We start from the raw sequence: 14,622 nt of genomic DNA, 5'->3' as shown, positions 1-14,622 counted from the left end.
TAAATGGTCTTAAAAGCTCTTGAAGAACATGATAGTTTTTTTTCCTCGCGTATTCACAGAACTGAATGTTACATCAAAGGAGCGCACAGGGTAGTGTTTAAGACTCGTCTGTTTCCTCGTCTTTTTATTGGAAATCTTTATCACACATACACACACACACACACACACACACAAGCACAACCCAGCGCATATGAGCTTAGCAGTCATGCTTGCGCACACACTTGATGGAAACACACTGAGACCCAGCGGAGCAGTTTGTTTGTTTTGCTTTGATCCACGAAAGTAAAAAGGAAGTGTATGTGTGATTGGCTGTCGGAAAAATCCACGGAGTCTGTGGTTGCCTCGGCGACCGTAATCACTGCTAAGTCACAGAGAGAGAGCGAGAGAGAGAGAGCGAGAGAGAGAGAGAGAGAGAGAGAGATCAATGCTTTAAGACAACAAATGAAATAAGAGTGTAGCAGAGCAAATAAGCCAGGAGTGTGCATGTTCCCTGTAGTAAAGCTGTGTGTGTGTGTGTGTGTGTGTGTGTGTGTGTTCAACGTGCTCGTCAGAGCCACCTCACAGCTCAGCACACATCAACAGATTGACTGAAGTGCTGCTTCTCTTTCACTGATGAAAGGAAAGAAGAAAGGAACGACAACAGGACAGAAGAATCTCCTGCGTGTCTCTGTCCACCTGCTGATCTTTTTCTCGTCATTTCCTTTTGCTGGAAAAGAGACAGCAAGTTGTCTTTAGCTTCTATGCTAACACTTCTGGCCTTTTAACTTCTGCTGAAGAGAAGGAGCAAAACACGAAGAAGCAGCTTCAGAGGAACCTGAGATAAGAAAGGAGTGCTTGTGCTTGGTTTTCCTGTCCTTCTAAGGTGAACTTGAGGCTGTAGTCTGTTTGTAAGGGAAATTTGGACGACTCTCTCTCTCTCTGTCTTTCTCTCTCTCACATACACACGTTTGCACATGCATACACACTTTCACCAGCTTCTTCTTCTGCCTGAGCTCCCTCGAGGTAAAAGTGACAGTTTCTTCATCTTTCTTTTCATCCCCTGGAAGCTCTAAAAGACACAAGTGGACTGTAAAAAGGAGGGGAAGAAAACGTGTGAGGAGAAAAGCACAGCTCGGGTTGTGTAGTAGGAGGAGTGAGGAGTACAACCGTAAGAGTGTATGTTGCTTTTCCCTCTTAGAGGCTGAACCGTTCGAGCAGGAGGGGAGGAGGCTGTGTGTGAGTGACAGATCGCACCCCACAGGTGGAGGCAGGACTGAGGAAGAAGATAGAGAGAAAGAGAGATAGAGAAGGGAAAGGAGAAGGAGTGCAGGAGCAGGCAGTCGAGAGAAAGCTTGTGTGAGAGCCAGCTGACCCACAATGAGCCACTGCAGGAAAAGGTGCAAGAGGCAGCTGACCAAAGTGGCCCGCTTCTTTTACAGGTTTCTCACAGGGACCCTGACCCAAGGTAGGAGCCCATCACTTTTTCTTTTTTCTTTTCTTTTCTTTCTCTTTTTTCTTTCTTTTTTTTACTCATAACTCCCTAGGTATTGTGGTTTGAGAAGATTCTTTTCCACCTCGTTTCTATCGTCCTCAGAGAACTTGTAGAGTTTAAATGTTTATTGCTGTATTTTATTTCTTCCGTGGAAGTGTAATGACTTTCGGTCATGTTATTCGCTCTGCAAAAGTGTAAAAGGGTCACTGCAGAAATGCTCAAAATGAGATTCTAACCATTCTCGCATCATGTCCTGACCGTTGTGTCATCCAGCGAGGCATAAATGACCTTGATGTCTAATAATCAAAGCTGTAGTACTAACAAAGTGCACGATAATCCCGACATGTAGCTAAAAAAAATAACAACAATAACAAAAAAAAATGAACCTGCTCTTACTTCTTGGCAAACCAATGTTAAAATAAGCTAAATGAAGTATTAACCCAGTGAGAATCAGTAAATACACTGTAAGTTTACCCTCTCGTCAGTTGCCATGGATACGGCTCCGGTGCTGGCGCTGCCCTGGCCTTCCGAGAAAAAAGGGGACTCGCTGTGTACAAAAGAGTGATTTCATTAGCATGGCTCAGTCATGATTCTTCACACTAGCTCCATCCAGAGCACACTGCCATGTGTGTGTGTGTGTGTGTGTGTGTGTTAGGTTCAGCTAAGGTGTGAGTGCTGTAGGAAAAAAAAAAACACTGGTTGTGCACATGCTCATGCTCATATGTTATCTGAAAGGATTGTATCATGTATCTGGAGTTAAGAGGAGCGCTAGGCTAAACTAATTCATGTCTGACCTTTCAGTTTGTCCAAATCTTCTACTCTAGATCATTTATTTTATTGAAATATATATCGTCAATTTATTTGTCCTGTCCTTGCCCATTGACTCGTGTCACTTTGTAGTGGACTGTTTGCTTACTTGCATGTCCTTTGACTTTTCTGAGCTTCTGTTATCACCTGCTGTACTGTACAGAAGACATCCTGGGCTTTCTAATGATATGTCATGTGATGGCCTGAGATGCTAGGCACAATTTCTACATACATATATTTAAATTTTTTGATTAACAGATTTTTCACAGATTTATTTCAAGCTGCGTCATGACGTCATCGCTAGAAACATTCAAAATCCAAAAATACTTGTGTGTGTGTGTGTGTGTTTATATACACATATATGACAGAAAGAGATTGACATCTTACGACAGCTACAACTGCAGCAAGTTGTCAATGTTCTCAATACACTTTCAATTCATTTATAAATCTTCCTTCATTCTAATACATTTTCATCATTAAACAGTCTTTAATCATTGTGGATGCAGTACAATTGAGTCTATCTGCTCGATTCTGGATGTCACTGTGGTAGCATACATTGTCAAGTTTTTTCATGATTTTTAACACAACCTCGATATATTTGACCGAAACAATGTAAAAATGGGTTTGTTTAGACTTTATTCTAACCTTGTGTTGACTGGCACTACATACAGTAAGTCCATGCAAAACCTTGTGGTAAATGAATGTCATGCTTTGATCAAGTTTTTGGAAAGTATGGGACGTCGATTACATCTTAACTGATTTGCGATCAGTTCGTAGCTGTAAACATATCTGCGATATTCCTTCACCTTTATGTTGTCATCAAAACATAGAAAAGCTCATACACACTCTGTGTAAAGCTTTAAAATGTTTCATAAGAAGACAAGAAATGTAGCCGAATGAGCCGATATCTCCACCGACGTTAGCGCGAACTAACATGAGGAGATAATGAAGATGAGGCGACGATGCTTAAAACGTCGTAATTGACTTTTACAGACACTGCTGTGGATGAAGCTGATACTCAAAGTGAGAACTCTTTTCTCATTTTCAACTCATAATTCTTTACAATTTATCAGGACATTTCTGTAAGTAGATTAGGGTAAATGTAGCCGCAGATGAGGCATGGGTCATCGGAAATTCGAATGGGATTGAGATTCTCGCGAAAGAGAAAGTTCAAGGAGAAGAAAATGTCAAGATTTGTCAATGTGAATGTCAAGTGTTCATGTGAAATAAGAATGCAGGGAATAAAGGGAAAAGTAATCATACATGAAATGCATACAGAGAATGAACTCATACAGAGAATAAAAAAAATGCAGGGAAACTTTGCATATATACGGGGAATAATGCCGGTACAGGACATATACATAGAATAATAAGAATACAGCAGAATATTAAGCATACAGGGAAAAAAAATCATGCATGAAATAATAAGCATAAAGAGATCAATTAAGAATGCATATATATTAATAGGTAAGCATACAGAGAATAGGAAGAATGCAATCTGAATATACAGGAAACAATAGACATATTGGGAATAATAACACTTTAGGGAATTATAAGCAAACAGGGAATTCTGTGCATAGAGGGAATAATTAGAATACAGGGAATAATAGAAATGCAGGGGTTAATAAGCATACAGGGAATTATAAGAAACCGGGAATAATAAGTATACAGGGAATAATAAGTATAAAGGGAATAATAAGTATACAGGGAATAATAAGTATAAAGGGAATAATAAGTATACAGGGAATAATAAGTATAAAGGGAATAATAAGTATACAGGGAATAATAAGTATAAAGGGAATAATAAGTATACAGGGAATAATAAGTATACAGGGAATAATAAGTATACAGGGAATAATAAGTATAAAGGGAATAATAAGTATAGAGGGAATAATAAGTATACAGGGAATAATAAGTATACAGGGAATAATAAGTATTCAGGGAATAATACGTATAGAGGGAATAATAAGTATACAGGGAATAATAAGTATAAAGGGAATAATAAGTACACAGGGAATAATAAGTATACAGGGAATAATAAGTATAAAGGGAATAATAAGTACACAGGGAATAATAAGTATACAGGGAATAATAAGTATAAAGGGAATAATAAGTATAAAGGGAATAATAAGTACACAGGGAATAATAAGTATACAGGGAATAATAAGTATAAAGGGAATAATAAGTATACAGGGAATAATAAGTATAAAGGGAATAATAAGTACACAGGGAATAATAAGTATACAGGGAATAATAAGTATAAAGGGAATAATAAGAATACAGGGAATAATAAGTATACAGGGAATAATAAGTATACAGGGAATAATAAGTATACAGGGAATAATACGTATAGAGGGAATAATAAGTATACAGGGAATAATAAGTATAAAGGGAATAATAAGTACACAGGGAATAATAAGTATACAGGGAATAATAAGTATAAAGGGAATAATAAGTATAAAGGGAATAATAAGTATACAGGGAATAATAAGTATAAAGGGAATAATAAGTATAAAGGGAATAATAAGTATAAAGGGAATAATAAGTATAAAGGGAATACAGCTTCTGCAGATTTCCGACTTGCTCCCAAATGTTCTAATGTTATTGATTTTCCCAGAGTATTATTGATGATTATTCATTTCTTCATCTTCACGCACATTATTTAATCCAGTATTTAAGTACAGTGAAACTAATTGGAAAGACGTGTAGTTACAACAGTGAGAAACAAAAGTCTGAAAAGTTCTTGATACTTTAAAAGGCCTAATTATCCAGATCCAATTCAGTCAGCTACTGAAAAACCATTTAAATCAGAATGCACAGAGCTTCAGGTAAATGTAGCGTGTGACTGTGTCAGTGAAGTATTGGGATTTTGTCTCCTCTGTGATTATTATAGAAAACTGTCAGACAGGCAACTGGTTGAGACAGATACTTTTGCATGTTTGGTGACAGAGAACTGCTCCTCACAATATAAGCCACTGTGCAAAAGTGTACGCTTTTAGAAGGAATGTGTGCTGTAAGATGAAGCGTTAGCTGCTAGGAGCTTTTGTCACACTCTACATGAGCAACACATAAAAATTTAAATAAATTACAATATTAATAGTCATTGTACGTTTATTTTAATGGAAATCTGCAGTTACAATAATTATTGTTTTCAATCCCTTACTTAAAAATAACATGCAAAACCACCAGCCTAATATTGTGTAGGTCCTCATTGTGCCACCAAAACAGCTCTGACCTGTGGAGTCCATGGTCTATAGCCCAAGATCTCTAAAGGGATACTGTAGTATCTGGCACCAAGTCCTGAAAGTCATGAGTTGGACTATCAATAGATCAGACTCATTAGTTCAGCACATCCCACAGCTGCTTGATCAGATCTAGGGAATCTGAAGGTGAAGTCAACACATTTATGTTCCACAAACCGTTCCTGAGCAATATTTGCAGTCTGGCAGGGTGCATTATTATTACTAGTGAAAGATGTTACTACCTCTTTTGTCCTTCCACTTTTAGTAGGTACTAACCACTGTATATAGGGAACACTCCACAGGACCCTGGAGTTTCGGAGATTTTATGATCCAGTCGTCTGAACCATCACAATTTGGCCCTTGAAAGAGTCGCTCAGATTCTAACATCCAAAGCATCAGTTTTGCTTGCTGTCTGTTCACCTGCTTTCTAATATATCAGATTTGACATGTGCTATTATTCTGAGATCATCAATGTTATTCATTTAGCCTACAATGAAGTGGATTTAATGTTATGGCCGATCGGTGACCAGGTACCTACTAGAGGGTAGTAGGTACCTGCAAGTCCAGTTCTTGTTAACAGGCAGAGTAGATGATGCGATTTCAATAACCAGCAGCCATAGCGTTGTAGGATCATGAGCACTAAGTGCTTGTGATTAAAAAATGGTGACTCCATAAATACTCTTCAGCGCATTTTTTTGTAGACAATTCAGTGTGGGGATTCCTGATTGTAACATGGTTCTCAGGTGGGTTTGAAGTTCAGAACAACAGGGTCAGTGATGAAGTGGCCTGAGGCGTTCAGCCGGACACCAGGCTTTAGGTTTGCGGCTATTGAAATCGCATCATCTACACTGCATGTTAAAAAGGAGCGAAGCTTAGCCACCCTCCTTGTTGCTGCGTATTGGCTGTACGTAAAACATGCTCCGGACACACCACATATAAGAAACAAAACACGAATGGTGGATGGCTATTTTCCAATACAAACATCTTCTAGTCCTCATTTAAGACATAACTAGGTGAAATAATATATCGATGGAGCTAAACGTGGCACTGATCATTCTTCCAATTGATTTCCCAACATCTTGGATGGTGATCAAATTAAAGGATCATTTCTGTATGTATGTCAAATTCCCACTTCTCCCTCTTGTCTTTCAAAAGGAGTAACTAGCATTTCAGCAGACTTCAAAGTGTATTCAGTTGTGAAAATGAATGAAAATTTACATTCAAAATGAACAGCTGATTAGACGGTTTATGGTTGGGCTCTGCCTCACTGCTCCAATTGTTTAATGTATATTTTCTATAGAAAGGTAACAACACGAATCTGCTTATACATGTCTGTATATATGCTTGCTAGGTTGCAGTGATATGTTAATAAAACACCAAGACATGGTATATTAGACACATTTATACTGGCATTCACATACTATTTAATATTTCTATATTTTTATATTTACATTTTAAGTCAGACATTGTGAATCTACCTTCTTGGATTTTTTTTTAAGTTGCCATTTAAAAAAAAATCGGATCTTAGAACTGGACATAAAACTTATTGTTTTCACAACAAATGAAATACTCTTCTAATCATACGTGTCGCAGGTCTCTCAGCTGAGCGTAGCTGTTCTTCTGGGAAGAGAAGCTAGTTGTTCTCTGGCTTGATTTATATTCATTCATTAAATATTGTTTGTTTTATGTGTTCTGTTTGATCACATTTCAACTGTGTGGGTTTAACATTAAACATTCACAGAGCCACTTGTGAAACAGGATATATTGAGTCATTAAATGCTTGTGGATAATCTAAACACATAAAGCTTCCTGATGTCCCGCTAACCAGCAACATTAGCCTTCGTTCATTGTTAGCCACTTTAGCATTGTTGGGCTTTAAGCAGCCACATAAAATTGGTTGTCAGCAAGCCCCGAGATGTTGTGGTAAACTATCATTGTTCATTATTCGTGCCTGGAAACCATTGGGTTCCTTGGGAAAAGCAACCCATTTTTATCTGTTTAATTGCAGACATTAGCGTTAATGTTTCTATTGGGAGACTTAAGACATTAAATTTAGGGCTCTGTAGTGTTATCTTGAAAATTCATGCCTGTAATTGTTTAACCTAATAACAATCTGCCATGTTGTGTGGAATTTTCAGAAACCCGTTTAGTCATGAATCATATTATTTGAACAAAATTTCAAATTTTTAGGTCCACAAATTATTTATAAACTATCCAACTACAGAGGCAAGTTAGCAAGTAAAAAAGTGATACAAGAGTCCAGCTTTAAAATAACAATTACATCATAACATACTAAGTTACAACAGCAAGTATTTGAACAGAACAGAACAGACGGGACTATATAATATGATTAGATTGTTTTATCAAAGAATATATTAGATTTTAAACCTTTTAACTTGTTGTGCCTATGTTCACAGTGGTGGTTAATAGTTCAAATAAAAGTAGACATTTCAGGGCCTTAAGAATTTGTAGTTTTTTATAAGTAGGCTATTTCTCTTTAAGCTAACCTTTGACGGGGACGAATATTCCAAAAAAAAAAATTCAAAAGGGGTTATTTATTTATTTATTTATTTATTTATGTTATCTTTATAATAAACGATGAAATCAAACCCATTTTTGCTCTCTGAGATGCAAGTTCATGTTCATAAGCTACAGTACTACAATTTGAAGGTGTTGTCTTCAACCACTAAAAAATCTGTGTAAGAATTCTATTATCTATGTCCGTCAAATCGATATCTTTTCTGTCGACTGAATGAAACACCAGTGTATTGGTAAAAAGGGTAAAAAAAAAACATGCCAGTACTGTTTATTGGAAACAATTCTACATATAAATGTTTTGTTTTTAACATATCAGTTAGCATAGAATCATACAGAGTTTCTGGTTACGAGCGTCTGTTAAAATAATCACATAAAATGGAACAAAAATTTATATGTCAGTGTGTTTGGAGTTTGAACACGGTGCCACTTGAACTGGATTAATTATTTCAGATGTGAATGAACTCCTAATTTGGCACCTTGTCCAAGATGTCGCTTGCCTTGTGCCCCGTATCCTTTGGGAAACGATCCGGGCTTCCCGTGACCTTGTGTGGAATAAGCAGTTCAGAAAATAGAGGGATGAATAGGTGGATGACCACCTAATGATCGTCAAAAACGTCAGACTGACGTTTCATTCCAAACAGTGTCTAGAATTTACAGGGAATGGTGCAAAAAAAAAACAAAAAACATCCAGTGAGCAGTAGTTCCTAAGGCTGGTACAAATGTATAGGGAAGTGTTATCTCAGTGGTCAAGATGTTGGACTGTGAGTATAAATCCCTGAGCCAACAAGCTGCCACTGCTGAGCCCTTGAGCAAGGCTCTTAACCCACAACTACTCACATGTATAAATCAGATACATGTTAATCGCTCTGGATAAGTAATGGCATATATGTTAAAAAAAGAATTTACAACCATGGTGAGCGGAAAAGCATCTCGGCATCATGAAATTTACAACAGGGAACCACATCAAGTTTCTCTCCTGTCAGCCAATTACAGGAACCTGCGGCTTACTGAAACTGGACTTCCTGATGCTTTACAGTAGAGGTCTTCACGGGTCCACTTACAGTAGATCCGAAAACCCGAGGTCCGACCCGAGGCCCCAGCGGGTTCGGGTCTAAAAGTTTCATGTGTGCCTCGGACACGTGTCGGATATAATAATATCGGGCAACGGGTCTCGGGTAATTTAAAATGAATGTGTTGTTACCGAACGGACCCGAGAAGACCCGAACAACTTTATCTCGTGTGTGTGCATCGACTCGAGTCCTTTTCCAACCTCTCCTCTGTTTGCCAAGACCGCTTGCGACATGTGGCTGCTGATGTGTGACTGGCAGTAAGCTAATTTTCGTTGAAACAGACCTGTCAATCAATGTTGAATCCACGCTGTAGCGGTTACTTTAGTGTAGATTTATGCAACATTCGGGTCCAGTCGGGTTAAAAAAAATGCCGTCAGGTCGGACTTTTTTTTCAGGTTTGTCTCGGGTCGGATAAAAAAAAAAAAAAAAAAAAAAAAATTACAAAAATGATTTTTTTATGTGCATAAAAAAAAAATTAGGCACATCGGGTTCGGGTAAAAAGTGATTTGGGTCAGGTTCGGGTCGGGTACATTTTTTTAGACCCGAGAATACCTCTACTTTACAGTCTTTACCTTTCCTGCGTACAGTGTAGTCTCAGATTCCAGGTCTTGGCTGACAGGAGTAGAACCCTCTACCTACAAAATTTCAAAAGTGGCATTAGAGACATCACTGGGAAAAGGGACAGTGCTCGAGCCCCTAACAGCCACATCCCACCTCTCTCTTTCTATCTTTTCTCTGCATATGTCCTACAAAATGATCAGGTGATTAAAATGAAGCTATGTCTCATCATTATGGTTAATATACACAAGCTGTCCATGGTGCAGGCTCCATCATCAGGCGGGAGACGAGTGAAACTAAACAGGCTATCTGTGGTGCTAATCTGTGCTGTCAATAAAAACAATAATTAAGACCAAGCGCCTGTCAGGAACGACTTTAGAGGGGGGCTTGGAAGATGTGTGTGTGCAAATCAGTGTGCATGTTTCTGCCATTGTGATGATAACTGAAATGATATACACCACTGGAGACAGGTTAATTAGCACAATCCAAGCTTGAGCTTTCTTTCAGCAATGATTTACATGTTTGTTTGTTTTTTTTTGTACACTACTACTTTGCCATGGGGGTTTCAGTACTCTGCATCCACGCCTTAGGCAATTTGTTTAGTCGAATGAGATCCTTTTTTCCTTTGGAGATTTAAAAGTTAAGTCAGCATGCTTTGAGGCTGGGCAAAGAAAAACAAAAGAGAAATAAGCATTTAGTTAAGAATTGTGTTCGTAGAGCTACATAATACATGAGCATTCAGTTTTATACATTTCGGTGTCAAGTTGTTATAACAACAAGCTACTTTGGATTATTAGATGTTTTGGGCTGAAATCTATTTTGCAAGATTCATGATGCTATCAGTCTTTACAAGATTCCCTGAACCATCTGCTACAAAATGGCCCCCAGTCATCACCATAATATACAGTGGGATATCAGGGGTAGTGTTTTGTCTGCTTCTGTCATCAGACATGCAGAGCAAAAAGTTTAATTTTTGACTCCTCTGATCACACCACGTCATACCAATTCACAACACAACACACCACACCGCTCCTTAATACACCACACCACTCCACAATACACTACAGACCACACCACTCCACAATACACTACAGACCACACCACTCCACAATACACCACTCCATAACACACCACACCACTCCACAATACACTACAGACCACACCACTCCACAATACACACCACACCACTCCACAATACACTACAGACCACACCACTCCACAATACACACCACACCACTCCACAATACACTACAGACCACACCACTCCACAATACACCACTCCATAACACACCACACCACTCCACAATACACACCACACCACTCCACAATACACTACAGACCACACCACTCCACAATACACACCACACCACTCCACAATACACTACAGACCACACCACTCCACAATACACCACTCCACTCCACAATACACACCACACCACTCCACAATACACTACAGACCACACCACTACACAATACACTACAGACCACACCACTCCACAATACACCACTTCATAACATACCACACCACTCCACAATACACCACTCCATAACACACCACACCACTCCACAATACACAACACAACACACCACTCCACAATACACACCACACCACTCCACAATACACTACAGACCACGCCACTCCACAATACACCACTCCATAACACACCATACCACTCCACAATACACTACAGACCACACCACTCCACAATACACACCACACCACTCCACAATACACCACAGACCACACCACTCCACAATACACCACTCCATAACACACCACACCACTCCACAATACACTACAGACCACACCACTCCACAATACACTACAGACCACACCATTCCACAATAGACCACTCCATAACACAAAACACCACTACACAATATACTACAGACCACACCACTCCACAATACACCACTCCATAACACACCACACCACTCCACAATACACAACACAACACACCACTCCACAATACACTACAGACCACACCACTCCACAATACACCACTCCATAACACACCACACCACTCCACAATACACCACACCACACCACACCACTCCACAATGCACAACACACCACACCACTCCACAGTACACCACTCCATAACACACCACACCACTCCACAATGCACAACACACCACACCACTCCACAGTACACCACTCCATAACACACCACACCACTCCATAACACACCACACCACTCCACAATACACCACTCCATAACACACCACACCACTCCACAATATACTACAGACCACACCATTCCACAATACACACCACACCACTCCATAACACACCACACCACTCCACAATACACTACTCCATAACACACCACACCACTCCACAATACACTACTCCATAACACACCACAACACTCCACAATACACCACTCCACAAAACACCACTCCATAAAACACCACACCACTCCACAAAAATGTATAGAGAGTTGATATGGTTGTGTTCTCCATGCACACTTGTGATGATATAAAATGAACAGAAATGCACCAGGGCTCAATATAATCAAGTGAGTCTGAAACTATACCAGTGCTTCAGGGGATCTTATGTCTTATGTAGTAGTTATGTATGTATACTGTAAATTCCTTTTTTTTTTCAGCAGGTTCCCAACTATTGCCGTCTTTTGTGTTGATAAAGAATTTCATGTGTGCAACATCATACTGTACTTATACCCGAGGATTTCCGATCAAATTAATTGATGAGCTGATGTTTTTATGACCTGTTGCAATACGCCTTTATATACTGTAAATGTTTCCGTGGCTTTATTTCAGATCTCATCAAGGAATATACAGGAAGCATAAGTAATAATCTTAGTCATCTTAAAAGGTTTGTTTAATCTAATGGTAAAGTATTCACATGGCAGGATTTAAGATTTAAGTCTTCTACAATTTATCATGATTCTAAGAACGGATGCGTGTAGATTTACAGACTGAGTCATGCTGCTATTGCTAATTTGACTGATTGTTGGTGGATATTCAGTGTCTGTGCTCAGCTTTGCTCTCAGAGGAGATGACAGTCAATCAGTGTAGTTGTAGCTGAGGGAACAACTCATGTCTCTTACGTCATTATTCACTGTCAGTGAATCAGACAAGCTGCCGCCTACTAGCCTGCGACTAGACTTCTGTCTTAAACATCTCCAGAAGGAGTAAGACACTTTTCTCAGCCTAAGATCACGTTAAACAAATATTTCACTTGGAATAATTCACAAGAAATGGAAGAAGATACTCTTTCACGCAGCTAGTGTCACTGTGTCGTCCATGTCAGTCTTTATGTCCTAAAAATTGATGTTTCAAATTGAAATATATCTGATGTGAATAAAGATTCTGGACTTCATGTAATGGTTGATGTTTTGTTCTCTTTTATTCCCATGTGTAGGTAAATGGCTGCCGTGCAGGTGTCCCAGGGGAACATTGTTATTTCTAGCGCGGTTAAAGTGGCGTTAAATAAGAGAGAAATAAATGCAGTGACCTTGTGCTTTTTTTTGCAGAAAACCTCTTAACCTGGTGAAATTGCAAGCGTAGGATTCTTCTTTCAAACTCTTACCAGTGAAGACATATGTAATTACTTTATGTGATAGCTGTACTCATGTTCGATGCACATGAATGGAAGAGGGTTTTGGAAGAGGGAATATTTGTTGTGATGATGTCGTGATGCGTCTCGGACAAAAGAAAGTTGATGGAGTTGATGTCTGCATTCACATCAGAGATGAAGCTTTAAACGCTGACCCGTTTGAGCTGAGCGTATAGATAAGTAGTTGAACAAAGTAGCACTGCTTAAGAGTAGCACCCTCAGTAGCACTGCTTTACAGCATCTGTCTCTGCAAATGGCTAAATTTGACTGTACCAATATCAGGTAGTCAAACACAATTGTAGGATACAGTAACTAAACACAGTTAGCATGTTGATGCGCATATTGAGTATAAATATTGCCGTGCAAGTTTTTCAGCCGAATTTTTTTTCCTCTTTATATGAAGGATTAGCTCATTGGCACATGAATATGCATGACATGACTTGCACCCAGAACGTACAATGCTGCTTGAAGAAACACACTGGCAAAGAAGCAGCTTCTACAAAAAAAAAAAAACAGTCTATAAACAACACCTGGTCCTATTGAAGCCCTGAGGCTCTGCCAAAATTGAGCATTGTCCTGTTCCCCTATTTATTCATTCCACCTCCCAGTGATGAAAGCTGAAAAGCTTGTTTATTTTCATGAAGAAGCCACTCGGTTACTCGTGAGAAGCTCAATCGAGGTCGGAGCGTCGGAGCTTCATATTCCGAGCTGACCAAAGCACAAGCCTGGGGGGAGTGGCTCTGGAGGTACGCTGAGTCAAAATACACAGTAATCATGGTAATATGGGTTATTTATATATCTGTCCTTTTTATCCTTGCACATATTTAAACATGTTCACTGATATTTCTGGTGGTCAGCGGGTAGGACGCCGAACTCTATATCTGCATCCCTGAATGTTGCTGTCAGCAGAATGAAGCTGAAAATTGGGAATAAGAAAAGAAAGTCTTGCTTTTTCCATTATTTCAGTACTAATAGCACAGCCTTAATGTTATCCCATATGTTTACGATTTTTCCCCCTCTGTTGTTCAATAATGATGAATAAAGTCTCATTATGTGGCAGCAGACAAATGGAATTTCTCCCGGAAGAAGGAAAATACAGTTTAAACCGGGGGTGTCCAATCTTATCTGATTCGGAAAGAGCCTTGTTGCGTGCAGGGATTCATTCCAATCAAGCAAGATTCCACCTGTTTAATCAGTTAATCTTGGATTTCAGTAGACTCAGGTGTGGCTTTTGTTTGATTGGAATAAAAACCTACACTTACACTGGGCTTTTCTGGATCAATTAAGATTGGACACCTTTGCTATTGGACAGACTATGACCCTGAAACAACTGGTTTTTAGACCATGATAAAT

At 39.1% G+C, this 14,622-nt stretch overlaps 1 protein-coding gene across 3 annotated transcripts in view; it reads left to right on the top strand.

The window, feature by feature from the left end:
* The window catches only part of LOC132841810 (Kv channel-interacting protein 2), a 195,523-nt gene that overhangs the window by 100,617 nt on the left and 80,284 nt on the right, over window positions 1-14,622 (top strand). The window contains exon 1 of one of the 3 annotated variants that reach the window (XM_060864350.1): window positions 1,093-1,444. The exons of the other annotated variants lie outside the window; for them this stretch is intronic. Within the exon in view, the coding sequence (XP_060720333.1) occupies window positions 1,357-1,444 (88 nt within the window). The 5' untranslated portion in view covers window positions 1,093-1,356. Of the gene's footprint in view, window positions 1-1,092; window positions 1,445-14,622 lie in introns of those variants that run through there. 3 annotated transcript variants of the gene reach the window in all.

The sequence above is a fragment of the Tachysurus vachellii genome, chromosome 2 (assembly GCF_030014155.1).
Source record: "Tachysurus vachellii isolate PV-2020 chromosome 2, HZAU_Pvac_v1, whole genome shotgun sequence".
NCBI lineage: Eukaryota > Metazoa > Chordata > Actinopteri > Siluriformes > Bagridae > Tachysurus > Tachysurus vachellii.
The sequence above is the reverse complement of the archived record's forward strand: the minus strand, read 5'-3'. Positions and strand labels throughout refer to the sequence as shown.